The sequence below is a fragment of the Mytilus californianus genome, unplaced genomic scaffold (genome assembly GCF_021869535.1).
Source record: "Mytilus californianus isolate M0D057914Y unplaced genomic scaffold, xbMytCali1.0.p SCAF_10, whole genome shotgun sequence".
Classification (NCBI taxonomy): Eukaryota; Metazoa; Mollusca; class Bivalvia; order Mytilida; family Mytilidae; genus Mytilus; species Mytilus californianus.
The window spans coordinates 70382943-70400769 of NW_026262582.1; the positions used below are offsets into that span (position 1 = coordinate 70382943).

The following is a 17827-nucleotide window of genomic DNA, read 5'->3' on the forward strand; positions in this document are numbered from 1 at the left end:
ATGTTCCTTTGGAAATTAAAAGTATCTTACTGTTTTATATTGAAATGTTAATGTAAGAATAGTTGTTTTGGAGAAGTTGATGAATGAAATGAATTAAGATTATTTGTTGTTTGTAGTCAGTTTGAAAAAAATTTAAAAAATCCTAAGCTGTATTCCTTTCTGTAAATCCCGAACTTAAACCGTTTTGAAAAACAAATCAAACTGGTTTGTACGATTTGGTCATTGGCTTTCATGTTCAAGATATGTCGGATCGCAATGCATTTATACTACAGGCAACAAATTCCACTCGAACGTTCAGAGTAGAAACATATCGAAACCTCAGCTTTGTACTGAAATAAGTTAGTTCAAACAAATGTCACGTTTCATTTGATAAATTATCCTTTTTGAAATCAACCAGACAATAATGAAGTTTTTTTTGTTGTTCGATTTTGAGGCAGGCAGAAGGAATCATAGCCAATGCAGTATACCTCACATCCAGAACACAATTTAAAAATCCTGTTTTTGCAATCGCCTTTTCGTTAAATAAATATAACTTATGAATACAGATTGCCGCGGTTCTCTGACTATTGGCAGAATTCCAAGAAACTTGCACTTAGGAGATAACTGTATTGTATTTTAAGCTCTGACAGCATCAATTGGTGATTTGATGCCGTCGGAGCTTAAAATACAATATTGTTATCTACATTCTAATGAAACAGACAGAAACCCACGTCTAAACATAAATTTAAAATCTGTCATACGTCGTCTGCGCTTGCGAGAATGATTTCATAGCATCAATTGTGAATTGATGCCATGCAAATTGTGACGTTATCCAATCAAAATGAACGTTACAAACGATGTTGCATTAGAATGATTCTTGTGCACCTTCTACTTTAATTTTTAATCTTATTAGTTTTTGCGGGGCTTCATCTATATACAAAAATCAAAAGTATTGACTTTGGCATTTTATAATTATTTTTTTGAGAGAGTATTCGACACACATGTCCCTTTGGAAAATTTATCTCGTATTCCATGTCGGCCCTATAGATGTCAGGAGTAAATTCACACTTACTATTAATATACTCAAATAAAACTTTGTGTTATTCACATATATAAATACAACAGTTCACAACATTTTTAGCAGTGTTACAGTTACTAAACCGTGGATCTTCATTCTTTAAACTTTTACTGACAAATTTTAGCTAAAACCTCTTATCTTAAGCTTATATTCATATAGTCATTTTTAATCAACACATATAATGAGAGGATTACATTCTATTGATCTTTTTCTGGTCAAGGTGAGTATGTTCAACTGACATAAGATCAGCTGATTACCCGGTATTGCCTCGTTTTGACTTAACTTTCTCTTCCTCCTCATCTAATGAAATGGATATCAACCAAAAGTCGTAAAAAGTGTTGTTTTAATAGCTTTAAAGAGACACTTTACTAATTAATTTTAATGTATACTGTACAAATAAAGCTTATTATTTCTTGTCCATAAATTATGGCAAACAGAATATGATGCTTGAGTAACAAAAGTACGCTGATTTGAAGGTTTACAAACATATAACATAGCTTAATAACAAATAGTGTTAAAATCATACAACGAAGCTTGTTGTGAATTGTGTACGAACTACTTTCTTTTAAATGGATTTCCTCTGATTGAATCTTTGTTTTACTCTATGATCTCAGACAATATCTAATGGAAAAACAAATATTTAAGAAGATTTAACAAAAAGGCAAAGAAACGAATCTACCACATGTATCAACCACTTGTAAATATAAGAATTAGAAGATCTGGTATGATTGCAATTGAGACAAATCTCATCAAGATGCCAAATGACATAACTGTTAACAACAATTGGTCACCGTATGGCCATCAACAATGCACAAAACCCATACCGCATAGTCAGCTATAAAATTCCCCCAAATTAGCAATTTAAACAATTTAAAGTTTAAAACTAACGGACTTATTTATGCATAAAAAAATAACCACATAAACCTATGATATACTTGTACAGCAACAAACGACAACCACTCAAATACAGGCTCCTGACTTGGGACAGGCACATACAGAATGTGACGGGATGAAACAAGTGTACAGAAACGAAGAACGTGGCACATTAAACAACAAAGGCAAAAACAGTCTCTACAAGGGAGTGGAGACAGCGGAGACTCATGGAAGCTGTTCTGTGTATAGAACCAGTGTATCGCCAAGGACATTTCCCTCTAGAATACGTGATTAAATAATATGATTAGAGTACAGTAAACTTGAAAATATGAACTTTGATAACGTGCAAAAGATGAACGTTTGTTTAGCGTATATAAATGGAATTACACATATTTTTTTTATTATTATTCTACGAAACATGTTTATCGGATCGAGTGATTACTTTCTAATAAGTTATTATTTATTAATGAAATAATGACATGTATATATTAAACTAACTTTTTATTTATTTGATGTATATAATACTTATAATGAAATACATCGTGTAGTAAAATGTACAAGGTCAAACTTAGCTATGTAGAAATAAATCTGTTTTATTTTAAAACTCCGGAAGATGTCAAGATAAAATCGTTAATATTCACTATGTCTTCCTGTTATGATGAGTCATCATACAAGCTATTATACTGTTATTTGTGTATATATAAAACATTAATTTAAGCAAATTGCTTTCTTTAAAATAAGAAATACAATCGTGAACCTAAATGCCTTGTTGATTTGAAAGATCTGATAATTGTCATATAAAGATGCATGATTGTACCTTTTTTTGTATAAGACATGGATTCATAATGTTACTGTTGTTCAATGGGGGGCATAATATTCTTGTTAAAGAAATGTTTTCTGAAAGAAATCACTACAACATGCAAAATAGGTTGCAACCACTGGATGTTCCATACTGAGTTGCTCTTTTGGAAATTAAATGTAGCTTATAGTCTAAGGTTGGAATGTAAATGTGAAAAAAGTTTTTTTTGAGGAAGTTGAATAAAATAAATTAAGATTATTTGTAGTTTGTAGTCAGGTTGAAAAAAGTTAAGAATCCCAAGCACTATTCCTTTTTGTAAATCCCGAACTTTTCTGGAAAACCAATGTTGGATTAAAAGCTCTGATGCCTTGTCTGGATTTAGTATACTTTTTATATCCTTTTGAATTTACTTGCTCTTCAAAGTTTGTAATAGGATTTGGATTTTTGCATATGTAGGCCTAGAGTATCACTGAATAAATATTAATTGACGAATTAAGCATTTGAAGCAGCTTACATTGGTACCATTATGGTTAATGATTATCATTAATTCTATTTTAATTGCATATGGATAAAAGAAAAATCTTTTAAGGGAAGCTCACAAGAAAAATATATGTTCTTTGTCACATTAATGTTTACATCCCCTTATTATAAGATGTATTATCATGGTTTATTTTTGCATGCCATTTTCCGTACCTTTGATTTTATTGGTTTTCATATTGTCGTTGGCATTGTAGTCTTAAGAATAAGAATGTTTACAATGTTATCTGAAGAATGTTTTTTATTTACTTATAATAAGATGACGAACGTTTTTACTGGCAGTGGAGGTTTAGATATATTATCAGAGGAAGAAAATTATCTTCGTATTGCCCACTTGTTAATCAGAGTTGCACCCTCTGCTGTCAGGGTAAGATTTGACAGAGAATTCCATCCTGGTGGATTAAAGATAGTTTTTAATCAAACAAGATCTTCAACATTAGAACCTCTGAAAAAAAGAAGAGTTATTAACCAAGCTCAATTGGATTTGTTATTTCCAAAGTTAGGTGAGCAGATCAAGTTGTTTTCTTTGTGGTTTATAGTTTGTCTTCAAAAGAAGATAAAAAGAAATTTGTTTAATTTATTTAAACTGAATATTAAAACGTTAATCAGTGATGTATAAATGAAACTTATATGGTAATGCACACATGATCCGCAGTAAACCAACATATTAAATATATGAATTATTTTTTTCAGCAAATAGATTTTATGCTCATTTCATTATAGCCGTTTAGAAATACATGTTTCTTTTTGATTAACTTTTATCATGTAAAGGAGGTCAAAACTCCAACAACTGGTAGACAAAGACTAGGTTACAAAAGATCTTTCTACTGATTACAAGGTGCACATTTTACCAAAGATGTATTTTTTAGCCTGCGGGAATCTTTTTTAATAAAAAAGAAAGATGTATTACCAGAAAACATATTATCTTACTTAACTGAGGAAATAGAAGTTTATTAATATAAATATGTTTTTTGAAATAAAGGATACCACAGAAACAGATAGTATGAAACAAAATACTAGTGGTTTGATTGCCAAGGAAACAACTGCCACCGTAATTCAAATGACGTAGATACAAGCAACTATAGGTTACATTACGACCGTTAACAATGAGAAAAACTCATCATAAACTCATCACTCGACAGGATTAAACTTTTGTAAGCTAAACGCGCTTTTCATCTACAAAAGTCTCATACGTGACGCGCGAATCAAAAATTAAAACGGCCAAGTTCAAGAGCATTGAGGACCCCAAATTCAAAAATGTCTTGCTAAACTTATTAACAAAATTTAAAATCAGTTATAAAAGGCCCCGACATCAAAAATGTGAATCAATAAAAACCAGAAAACTAACTGACTACTTTACCGCAATAAAATGTAGGAAGAACAATACGACAGACATAAATCAACGACAACCGCTGAATAACAGGATCCTGACTTGTGACAAATATATTGAATGTAGTGGAGTTAGACTTCCCCTAAACTGGGACAGTGTTGTAACACTGCATCATAAGAACAAACTGTAAAAAACAGTTGGAAATGGCTTGACTTAATATACCGGTTCGGAGCACAAAATTTAATAGACACAGACAATCGATCTAAGAGTACTTGCAGCTATTGATAGCTAGCTCAACATTGCTCAAAGCCAAATAAAACTAATTAAAAAATCTTGTTCTCCAAGGCTTAAGTATCAAGTAGTTCACGTCCAATTGATTTAGTGTTATGACGTCATAAACTGTCTAAGAAAGAATAGCCTTGTGCAATGAAAAAATACAAGTAAATAGTATCGACAAGATCTAGGATCATGAGTTATACATGTTATGATAACTGTTCAAATATAGCAATATATATTACGAAATATCTCAATTCTCAAAATCAATGCAAGAACCTATCAAAAACCAATATCTAAGGATTTTACTACAGTGATAAATTGATAACCTTAAATAATAAGTTTATGCAATGGATCATTGAGTTAAGATGGATGTATCTACATTCACCGGCTCTATAGATTACATCACCGAGAACGTCAGAATGAGATATCTCACAGAAAACACTTCCTAGTCAAATCGTGGTATCTATGAACAACTTTAGTAAAAGTTTTATATTTTTTGGCAACGACATCTATGACTAAATAATTTACCAGTAATACACAAGTTACGGTTATTGAAATCTAAACTCGACTACATACACAGGCATAGCAAACCAGTTGTGATATATACACACATTTAGAAGGTACTTAAGAGACATCACTGTCCAAATAGGGAAAATTAACAATAAGGAATGATCAATCGTCTCCTTTGTAGCAAATTCTTCTATACAGTTACTCGTGTGAAACTGACATTTTTTTGTCCAATTATCCAATTGAGACATCATCAAATGTATCTTCATGTTCTAATTTGAAATGAACAACACAATTGGTGTAAAAAGTGGAGCAGGGTTTTTCTTTACGAAGCAGTTGTGTGTTTATGTTATTCTATCAGTTTTATTTTTCATTTTCATTTTCCTAATTCGATTTCTTTTTCCTTTCTTTTCAAATGTTTCAGATATGATTAAAATCTATTAGTCAATTTTAAACTCCTGTATTTCATGTATGTATTGATTGTTGTCAATTCTAAACAATCAAAGTTTTATGAACAAATACGTAAGAATATATATTATTTCTCCTATTTACTAATGTTATAGAAAAAGTCTAAATAACTGTCCATTCCTGGAAAATAATGGAGCGGAGGCCCGTAGGGCCGACACCCATTATTTCCCAGGAATGGATAGTTATTTGGACTTTCGCTAACTTAAAATACACCTTAAATATTAAAAACATCTTCAGATGTTAACATTTTGAAGAATTTTATTTCATTTTGTAATGGTTTTCTTTTCATTTCCCCCGTGTTGTACCCAATAATCCACAGGCTAAAATTAAGATGAAGTTGACTTACCGAAGTATTTATGAACAGTAGAAAAATTGCTATAAAAAGATCTTGAAAAAAGTTCTTGTAGTGTGATTGAAAGGATATGTATTTGTGTCTTTGAGTGCTATTTCGGGAGAGAGAAAAAACCCTAGTATTTATGCATATGAGTAAATGGATTATGTTTATTTTTGTTTGATAAATCTTGGATGTAGAATCGTCTATGTAAAAGGAAACGGTACAACTAGAATAAATTTCCAGGTATGTAACACTCTAGTCTAGGTTATTTAACTAATAAGGGTGTGCTCAATTATATGTCATATCTGAAACAAAATATGATTCTATATTTCAAACCATTCTCTTAGATTAAATAAAATTAAACAAGAAAACAGTGTTTCATGCATAACTCAACATGTTTTCTTTCCCTTTGCTCAAAATAACGAAAAGAATGTTATGAAAATTTTAGATGAGTCTAAAATTGCAATACAAGCAAACTGAAAATATTTTGCATTCTTCCCTAAATTCCCTACTAAAGAAAAAAATAACCAGCGTGATTAAAAACAATTCTGGATATTGTTTTGTATATCTTTAACTTAGTGGGAAAACTTCTTTTTGATTTCATTTAAACATTTCAAGAATAACGCCGTCATTTGCGCTGCCGATATAACTGTTATATTTCCCACTGGACAAATAACAACAGTGAAGGAATTCGATTGAGTTACGCGTTTCTGTTACAAAATGAATAAAAAAAAACGCCCAATATTTAACACAAGCCTTATTCAAATGTTATGCATACCCCCTCAAATTATATGCTTTAGTCTTTATTCAAATTATAACAACGAACACTCAAATAATATACCGAATACGCCATTTTAGTATAAAAATTAGGAGATGAGGTATGATTGCCAATAAAACAACTATCCACCAAAGTTCAAATAAAGTGGATGTAAGCAATTACAGGTAAACGTACGGCCTTCAACAATGAGAAAAACCCCATACCGGCTATAAAAGGCATGACATTAAAAATATAAAACAATTCAATTGAGAAAACTTTTTGACCATTTCAGTTTCTTGAACTATTTATTATATTAAGCCACAATATTATTGTAGAAACTATCCGAGTATTTTTCGGTTTTTAATGTGCATATTAAAATGACACAAACGAAATGTTGCTGTACAAAGTCAAAATACAACACTTCAAATTTCAAGAAATTGATATCTTGAACAGTTAAATTAAAAGCAAATCTTTAAGTGAAATATACTAATTTTCCTTATTGAATAACGTTAATGTGTTCAATATTACAAAAGTATTCAACTGAGTTAACACATTTGATATTTTGTAGATGCACAGAAGAGGAACGGCACTCAATGGAAAATATTCGTGTTTACCCGCTTAGATACTATTCGTGACAGAAATTCATCCAAGATTTGCATCAGAAAACATCGGATAATGTTGTGAATTTTTAGTGAATACAATACTATATATTATACGGTGGAATTACGACTCGCAAATAAAAGCTGTTTATTAATAATGATATATTTGGTGTTCATTGCATTACTACGATCCCAATTTAAAAAAAAATTGAATATCAGCCGTTGTCATCTTCATTCAATATCAGGTTCGTCCTTTAGAATTATGTCCATGGGTGAACACTTTTAAAGAAAGTGTCCATGGAAATATCCAAAGGGCAAAACGTCCGGATGAGTGAAGATGAACAATAGAAAATAACTCTCCATTCCTGAAAAATAATGTAGAGTTTGAACAAAAGATTTACGTCACAGGTGTATTTTAACTTTGAGATCGATTATAGATAACTAATGAAAAACTTGTATAAGTTAAATAAAAATAATACATTCATATATTTAATGTACATCCTTGTAATTATTCAAATAATATCGCAAAAGTTTTAAAATCTTTTTTCATAATCAGAAGAGCGCAGCTTGTTTTATGATTGCATTCATCACTTGCGATAGATCATATCACCTCTTCTCTTTTGAAAAATTTAACAAGAGAGTCATTAGTAACAGAAATACCAGCCTTAAGGATGTTCGCTCCTGTTGTTTTTAAATTTTTGCCAGATATTCGGAATCTGCTGGTTTTATCCATGTAATGCCATATAAAAAAGATGCCCGCTAACCTCTACTTTTCTTTTCATAATTTGATTACATATAGTTTCAAAAGCCAGATTTGAAAATCTTATAAAATCCTTGTTATTTTTTCATACTTTTTGAAAGAAAAAAGGTGCCAATGTTAAATGTAAGAAAAGTCTAGAGAGATTCATTTCCCGCCAAAGTTCCAATGGCTTATATCTCGAAAACAAGCACAAAGTTCCTTTAGTTATATTATATCAATTTAGAACAATCTTTAAAAAAGCTTGTTATTTTGAAACAGAGTAGCGAACATTCTTAAGCCGATACTAAATAACCCCCAGTAGAAATAAGCTCTCGGGCTGTCGTTGGTTATCATTTGTAAACAAACATATTCAGCATTATTTGATGGTTCTAATACTCAATCATCATGATCATGTCAATAGTCAATTAAAGGGTGATTTATATGAGAAATAGATTTTTAATCACTTATATAACATTATTATACTGCTGATATTCTTATTTCAAACAGGTTTTACATTTTATCTTTTCCATTAATAAAATAACATAATTGAAGTTATTTGTTGATGATATTTTCGTTTGAGAAATTATGAAACTTATCAGAAGATTTATACAAACATATCATCGAAAATACAATAAATAATGTTTATTTAACACAATATTTAAAAAACAATAATGGATAATGATGTTATTTTAGGTACACCATCTTCCGAGACTTTTGATCTGACATTAATGACATGTCTAATAAAAAATTTAACCAAAATTCAAATTGAAGATGAACTACCATTCCGTGGCAATGATAATGTTGGTGCAGACCTGACAACAATTAAATATTACAGAAACAAGATTATGCACAGTAGTAATGGAATTTTGATAGATTTAACGTTCAATAAATGGTGGGATGAAACGTCTAAAGTAAGCATAAATTAAGTTTATATTATGTCATTGGATAATATTCAAATATAGCCGAAAACTGGAAAATAAATAAATAAAGAATATTAGGAAAAAATATTCAAAAACTTTAGGTAACACACAAGTGAAAACTCAACTCAAAAGTAACTCAAATACATATATAACATTTTTTTTACCCAATACAGATAGCCGTATGTAAGATGAGTCCGAGACTTATTCGCATTTAGTTGTGTCGCTTCAACTGAGTTCTCTCCCTAGACGCAGAACGACATTTATTATAGTAAATACATTAACAGTACTGATTTTGTCTGCACCAAATACGCAATCTTTTTCTCTTCAGTCATGTTCGATGCCAAAATATTTGACAAAACATAAAACAATTTTTGAAGAAGTGATATAATCAAAAGTGACAACGAGGTATAGCCAAACTATACAAGGAATCAAGGTTATGCACGAGGGAGATAAAATTCTCAATTTGAAATGATTCTCTGCGATATATAAAAGCATAGGAGAATTATGATAATGCCGCATTTTTGGACACTTGAATTTGAAAATCAAAATTTATCATAAATCTACCAAATAACATTATTGATGTGTTTATAAGACATTTATCTATTGAACATGTTAAACATCTTTTTTTTTAATTTTGTCACGAATATTTGTTCGATGGCTTTACATATTTTATGCGACCACAAAACTTTTCTGTCGTATAATGGTATGTCGTCGTCCGAACACATTTGGTTTCAAGACAATAACTTGAGTATAATTGTATATGCCTCTTCGAAATTGTACCACAAGGCTCCATACTACAGATTGATTTCTGAGGTTATAACTGTCATAACTGTTTAGGAATTAAGGGCCAAAAATACCACAAAAAACAAACATTTGTATACGACATGAATAATGGTATAACGTTGGTGTGTCCAAAGACATTTGGTTTCCATTTGAGAACTTGAGTACAGGTGTATAGGTCTCTATCAAGTTATACCTCAAGGTTGCATACCAGAAAAGGACGGTTCGGATTTATTTTAGGGGTTATTATCTTAACTGTTAAGAACTAGGGGCCAAAAAGTATATGTATCAGATATTGGAATGAGAGTTCTTACTTTTGCCGATCCACCCCAGTCGCATTACTCAAAATAATAAAAAATTCGAAATAATTTCTGTTTCTATCATATGTAAACTTCAAAATGTTTGCCTTAAAACATTGTTATCACAAAAGACCTGTCTGCACTTAAATGTAAGGATTATACATATTATATTCATAATCATTTTTATTTTTTTTAATTTTCCTATTTGTGTGATTTCAGGTGCAAAATAATAGCTTTTATCATACCTCTCCCTTTAAGAAAAAAAACAATATCAATTAATTTTATCCAAGTACAGAAATACTGAGCTTCTGGGCTTTTGAAGACCAAAAGTTCGACCAAGTAGTAGAGGTACTTTTTTTTCTTAGTGGTAATAAAAAGGAATAATAAACGACGATATGAAGAAAAATCTAATCCGGCTCCAAATTTCTTCCGAAATTCTAAAAGTTGAAAAGCAATAAAACAGAACAAATGCTAATCTTCAATTATAGTTTGCCAGCTTTTCCTCTTCCATATAAAATGTCTCATTTAAAAATAATCAAAACCTTCGTACAAGGGTCATGCACACTAATGTAGCATTTTAATTTAGTTTATAAAATATTCTGTAACAAAATTACCTTTACAAAAGGATCGGCTTTCGTGTATCACAGTACTAGTTTGTTGAGGCTTTAAATTATATACTATTGACCTTTTACTTATCTTAAATTTTAAGGCAATCATACAACTTGGTGGAACGAGCTTTACAGAACGTTGCAGACTTGCAAAAGTACGCAGGATGGATAGAAATGATAGGGAAATTCTCACTGAGATAAGGAACATGATTGCAAAAATAGAACCAGTTCCCAAGGGAGTACGAGGTATTTTTTTGAGCAATTTATTAATTATATTGATTTATGAAATAAATTGATTGGTTGAATTGATTTATCGTGGATGTATTTTTCTTTGATGTTCTGAATGTAACAATCGAGTTATAAAACCAGTTGTGTAACATATCAGTGACAGTACAATCAAAACATAGACTCCAACATAATTTTCACATATTGCATTGTGTTTTAAGGCAAAATGTGTATTTTTAAAAAATAATTTGATGATTGTGGTTTAAAAAAGAACTAAAATATAGTACTTAGTAATTGAAACATCTCGTGAAGTAAGTATAAAGGACTAAAACAAATGGTAATTAAATAAAATTTGCCACGGACGGGCGAAGGTTTTATACCACCATAAGGTCTCGTGACGCCTTCGTGACCTAGTTCGAACGAATCGTACTCTCAATACAAAGTCCTGTAACTATCATGTGTCCATCATATATCCTAATATCTTAATAAAAATTTCCTTCTTTGTGTTGCTCTTGAGTGTGGTTTTGGTGTAATCGTGTAACCTTCTTTATGCAACGTACCTGTTTCTGCTGATAATTGGCTGTTACCAAGTTCGGGGACATCTTCGCGCGAAACTCAATATATTCTCATTCTTATGGCCATCTGATGTCAACTTCGGGAGAATGCGACGCCTGCAAAACTATAAATACGTGCAACGAATTACTACACTACCGGAAATGTTGAAGCTTCATTGGAGCAATGGAGATTCTCTATATTGATTCTTTATCTGAACTGATAGAGAAGAATTTCTGTGGGAAAAGGGGCGAAAGATAGCAAAGCGATATTCAAATTCGTAAATCAAAAATAAACTGACAAAGAATGATATAGGTTTATTTGAACTTTAAGGGAAAATATATATAAAAATTTGATTTGGAACTGCTTAGTCGGTCTAAACGTAACTTAACAGAGATACTACATGTAAGGTTATTCATAAAAGTGCAGTTTGTTCTGATCTGGCAAACATTATAGTTGTAAGAGAATATTCCTGTTGCTGAAATTTCTAAATTTCTTTGGCCCCTGATATTGCTAACTTAAAGATAACTTAATAAAGCCTTTCAAAACTTTGTTTATTTTTTTAATAAAAAGGCATATTTAACATTAACATTAACAGGATGTTGTTTTTTAGATTGATAATACTTTTTGAATTTCGAATTAAAGAGTTCAAAAATGTGATCTTATCAAAAATGTGTCACTGTTTCCCTTTAAACCAGATGACAAATTTGCTTTAATTTTGGTATCATTAATAAGTAAATTGATATTTACAGCTTTTCAAGAGTAAAATACAAATCTTCTAAAGTGTATTTAGCATGATCACTGTGAGACCCTTTAGTTCGAATCTACTCGAGCATAAGGGAGAGGGTTGAGATCTCACAAAACATGTTTTACCCCGCCACATTTTTGCGCCTGTTCCAAGTCAGGAGCCTCTTGCCTTTGTTAGTCTTGTATGTTTTTTTTTTAAATTCGAGTTCATTTAATATGTTTTGGAGTTTAGTGAGATGTCCATTTTAACTGAACTAGTACACGTTTTGTTAAGTGGCTAGCGGAAGCCCGCCTCCGGGTATGGGATTTTCTCGCTGTGTTGAATATCCTCTTTGGAATACATCTATCTTCCACTTTTTTTCTTAGATATCATCGCCAATCTGAAATAAACTTAATGACTCGTCTGAAATATGGTCAATAAGGATATAATATTTCAACCCGATCGGTAAAAATAATAATTAACCAACATGGATACCTAATGATAAAAAATATGATGACAACCATAGCAAATTATTGATTTTTTATTTATGAATTTAAAAAACAAATTCTATGAAACTTAGGTAGATAAAATGCAAAACTGTATACTAATAAAGGCAACATTAGTTTACCGCTGTTCAATAGTTATAAATCGATTAGGCGAATAGTCATAAATTGAATTTAACAATTATAAAACAGTGTTTGAAATATGTCATGAAAGGTTACGAATTATTGTTGCATGATGTTTGATTTGTTAGCTGCATGGCAACAGAAATGTCACAAAATATATTCACTTTTTGAAATTTCGAATATTAATTGTTTTTTCATTTTTTGTTTACATTGACAGTTCCTGGCATACAATATTTGTTCTTCGGTATAAATGCTAAACAAACTTCTTTGCAAAAATAGATTATGAAAATTCATCGATAAAAGTGGAAGCAAACACTACAGAAATAATGAATGCGAGATTTTATTATAGCGAACCTGATACTGCCGCAATTTTAGCATGAATAAAAACATTGCAATAATTTCTGAATTTACAGTTTACTATCTTTAATAATGCATATAATTTAATTTTAACAATGTTTGAGTCTTACAGGTCTATAATGATTTGGGGAGATGCTGTTTATTGTAATTCAAATTATATCTGCATAATAATATTTTTCATTGCAGATGTATGTGACAGAAGAATACTTGAATGGAAAAAAGAAAATGTTGCACACACAAGAGCAATGAAACGGTTAACTGAATTGGTTGAACTACATAACGTTGCATTAGCTGTTGGTCCATCCGGTTGCGGAAAATCTACTACAATACATTCTATCGCTTTGCAGTTAGCTCAAACAAAAGAATATGATATAATTATTGCAGACAATCCTGAGGAAATAAAATACTTTTACGATCCTGACCGTACACGTATTGTTGTAATGGAAAATGTTGTTGGCGACAAAACATTTGATGAAAATAAAGCAATGAAATGGTTAGAAATAACGAAAGATATCAGAGTGATGCTAGATAGTAATCGTCTTAAACTGTTAGCGTCATGCAAAACACACATTTTCCAACACCGAATAGTTAAAACAATAGATTTTTTATCAGAAGCTAGTTGCGATTTTTTAGCAAGCGATTATTGCTTAACAAATGACGAAAGGCTAAATATTGCTAATTTTTATTTAACAAAAGATGAAATTCGACTTTTTAAGTCGTCGAACGTATTTTCAGAATTCGACTTCTTTCCGCTTCTTTGTCAATATTATTCTCGTCAAAAGTCTGGTGGTGTAGTCGAGTTTTTTGCAGATCCAACCGAAGCCGTATGCGCTGATTTATCGCGTTTAGAACTCTTTGACCAAACCGCATTGGCGACATTATTCTTATTTGTTGTCTGTAATAACAGTATAGCGGAAAGTGTATTTGATGAGAAAATCAAAATTAAGCAAATCCTTGAAAACATTGCTGATCATTTTGATTTGAAATCAAATTTTTCAATTCAAGCTGTAAAAAACGAAATGGTAAAACTGAATAACTCATATATCAGAAAACGAAACACTGAATACTCAATAATTCATGATAAGATATTTGACATCTATGTGAACTTTTCTGGTAGGCATATGATTGACCTTACGATCGATATAGCACACAGAGATATAATACGTGATAGTTTTGTTTTCAATGGTTTATTTGGAAAATTCTACAAGAACGAACTTGTCGTCAAAATCCCTTTGGACAAAGAACAGAAATATTTTGATAGATTGAAAAAAGACATAGACAATGGTTTTATTAGACATGTTTTCGCAAACCGAAATTTACAAGATTCATCTTTTCGTTCTAAATTTATAACGCAGATAGTAATTGCGAATGATAAAATTGATTCGTTATCAGATAAAGTGTTATTTTCAATATTAATGTCTATGCTGGATAAAACATTTTACGACATTGTAGCCATTTTTCTAACAAAAGAAATACAATTGAATCAACTATATTGGGACGGTGAGACACCTCTATTTAAAGCTGCTAAAACAGGATGCACTGACGTTGTCCAAGAACTGTTAAACCAAAATGCTGATCCAAATTTCCATGCGAGTTTTAGTTGGCTTAACAATGTCGTAAAAACGTATCCTGGTATTACAGTTAACAGCATCTTTAAAACCATAAAAACCTCTCTACGGTATTCTCCCCCATTTCTTTTTGACATCATCTTTCCCGTTAAAAATACGTTTTGTATGTTGTCACAGCCTTCTATTTCTAGCGCTAACTATCGAGTTATTGTTAAATCATACCTTGATGATTTATCAAGCAATATTCAGTCTCGGGTTAACCGATACGAACCATACAGAGTATCACCACTTCATATAGCCTCACAGAGAGGAAATACAGATATAGTTAAGTTACTTTTAAGCCATAATGCTCTACCTGATTATAACCCTAAATGTCACAAAATAGCATCACCCTTGTTCACAGCTTCAAGTAAAGGCTACACAGATATTGTACATTTACTGTTAGAGAACAAACTTAATTTTGATGTAACTGTGTCGAAAAGTAATACACTCAACATGAATGGATTTAGTCAGTTAACCTTAGAAAGTTCTTTGTATATAGCCGTAGAGAAAGGTCATTATGAAGTTGTCAAGTTATTGTTGAATAATCATACAATGGAATTTTTTCAATGCCATGATCATTTATCAATAAGTTCGCCAAAAAATGAATATAACAAGCATTTTTTTTGGAATATGGTTGCTGTTGCTATTCTTAAAGATTACATTGACATTGTTCAATTGCTGTTAGAAAAAGATTGTATTACAAATTTTCGCGATGTAAAAGACGTATCGATTCTATTTAAAGCTATATGTGAGGGTAAGACTGGAATAGTAAAGTTGTTATTAGAACATAATTTTTCTCCTAACATAGTTTTAGAAAACAACGAATCACCTTTGTATAGGGCTGCATCTCTTGGTCATATTGAGATCGTTAAAGTATTGTTAGAGTATAAAAGTAATCCAAATATATGTAAATTTGACGGCAAATCACCACTGTTTAGAGCTTCATGGGAGGGTCATACTGGAATTGTAAAATTACTTCTAGAGCACAACAGTAAGCCTGATATAACTGATTACAACGGCACATCTGTTTTGCATGTCGCTGCGTATAAAGGTCGAATAGAGATTGTAAAATTGTTGTTACAACATGAAATTGACATAAATGTATGTAATGTTGACCATAAATCACCGCTGTTCATTGCCACAGAGTATGGTCAAAATGAAATTGTAGCGTTATTGTTAAAGCATAACTGTAATCCAAATATATGTGATGACAGCAAGACATCCCCACTAATGTTGGCAACACAGAACGGTGATAGTGAGCTGGTTAAATTATTGTTAGAGCATAATAGTAATCCTAACGTATGTAATAAAAACAAAGAATCACCTCTGTTTGAAGCAGCACAAAGAGGACATTTAACGATTGTTAATTTATTGCTGGAAAATAATTGTGATATAAATCTATGTAATATAGACAATGAATTGCCTCTCCATGTAGCTTCACGTTACGGTTTTACTGAAATTGTTCAACTTCTTCAAAATCATAAGTGAACATTTTTCAAATGTGTATGTTTGTTGTAGTAGGACCTTAAACTTTAACTTTAGTATCATAAACTTAAAGCTTGGTTGTTACTTAAATTATTTTATGTTTTAATGTTAATGAAGGATTATTAATAAAATGTAGTACATGCAGTATATATTTTTAAATTGTATTTTATTTTTTGCTTTGCCTAATAAAATATAAATAAAAAGAGATGTTGTATGAGTGCCAATGAGACAACTCTCCATCCAAGTCACAATGTATAAAAAGTGAACATTTATAGATCAAAGTACGGCTTTCAACACGGAGCCTTGCCTCACACCGAACAGCAAGCTATAAAGGGCCCCAAAATGACTAGTGTAAAACAATTCAAACAGGAAAACCAACGGTCTTATCTATATAAAAACGATTACCACTGAGGAACAGGCTCCGAATAGAAGTTCCCCTGATAATTTTCCTTCTGTTTTTTTTTATATTATCAGATGCAGAAAGTATATTTCAAATAGTCTAATCGAATCGAAATATTTAACAAATGCAAAAATTAATACAAATGACGTTTGATGTAAAGCCAACCGCTTTGTCCCTTTACTTTGTCTTCCCAAATGATTGCAGCCAGAAACTGCCAAAAGATTTTGATATGCTCTAGATCAGGCGATGATAACAAATCTCATTACATGTTCCAGTTTAACAGTAACAAAAAGCGCATTTAGAAAATAATTGTCTCTTTAATGATGTTCGAAGCCAAACTATTTGAAAAAAAACTATTAGAAACATTGAATCTGATATAACAGAAGGGACCAACAGTATTACCAAAACCAGGCATTTCAAATGAATCAATAATTTTATAACAACAAATGTCATTACAAAATATCCGCACTTCCATACCAGTTCTTCACATGTACTAGGCAAGAATTTTGTTGTTGAATACGATCGTGAAGGAAAACAAATCTTATTAGACAATCCTTCAGATATTGAGTAAAGCAGACACAAAATTCCGCTGAATTTTATTCGTTGATATCTCCATAAAACCACATGGGCAATTGAAAAAGGGCACATCAATGAGGAAAGTAAGGAATAAATAAACGCAATAGTAGTATACCGCTGTTCAATAGTCATAAATCGATTAAGCGAAAACAAATCCGGGATACAAACTAAACCGATGGAAGCACATCAAGTATAAAAGAAAAACAACGGAACAACAGAAACACTGGACTGCAACACAAACAAACGCCAACATACATAGAAACGGACTATAAGATAACAACTGCCACATTCCTGACTTGGTACAGAACATTTTAAGAAAAAATATCTCGAGCTATAGCCCACATGCATTATTACTATTCTAATAGGAAAAAGTTGGCAATTCTTTT

General features: G+C 31.2%; 1 protein-coding gene across 1 annotated transcript; it reads left to right on the forward strand.

Annotated features, from left to right (window-relative positions):
- Positions 1-1345: 1345 nt before the first annotated feature.
- LOC127719158 (putative ankyrin repeat protein RBE_0220) lies at positions 1346-16612 on the forward strand (the record flags this gene model as incomplete). Its single annotated transcript, XM_052225180.1, has 2 exons — positions 1346-1397; positions 15750-16612. Coding segments are annotated over 2 exons (771 nt in total), but the record flags the coding sequence as incomplete, so codon positions are not given.
- Between the last annotated feature and the right edge of the window lie 1215 nt (positions 16613-17827).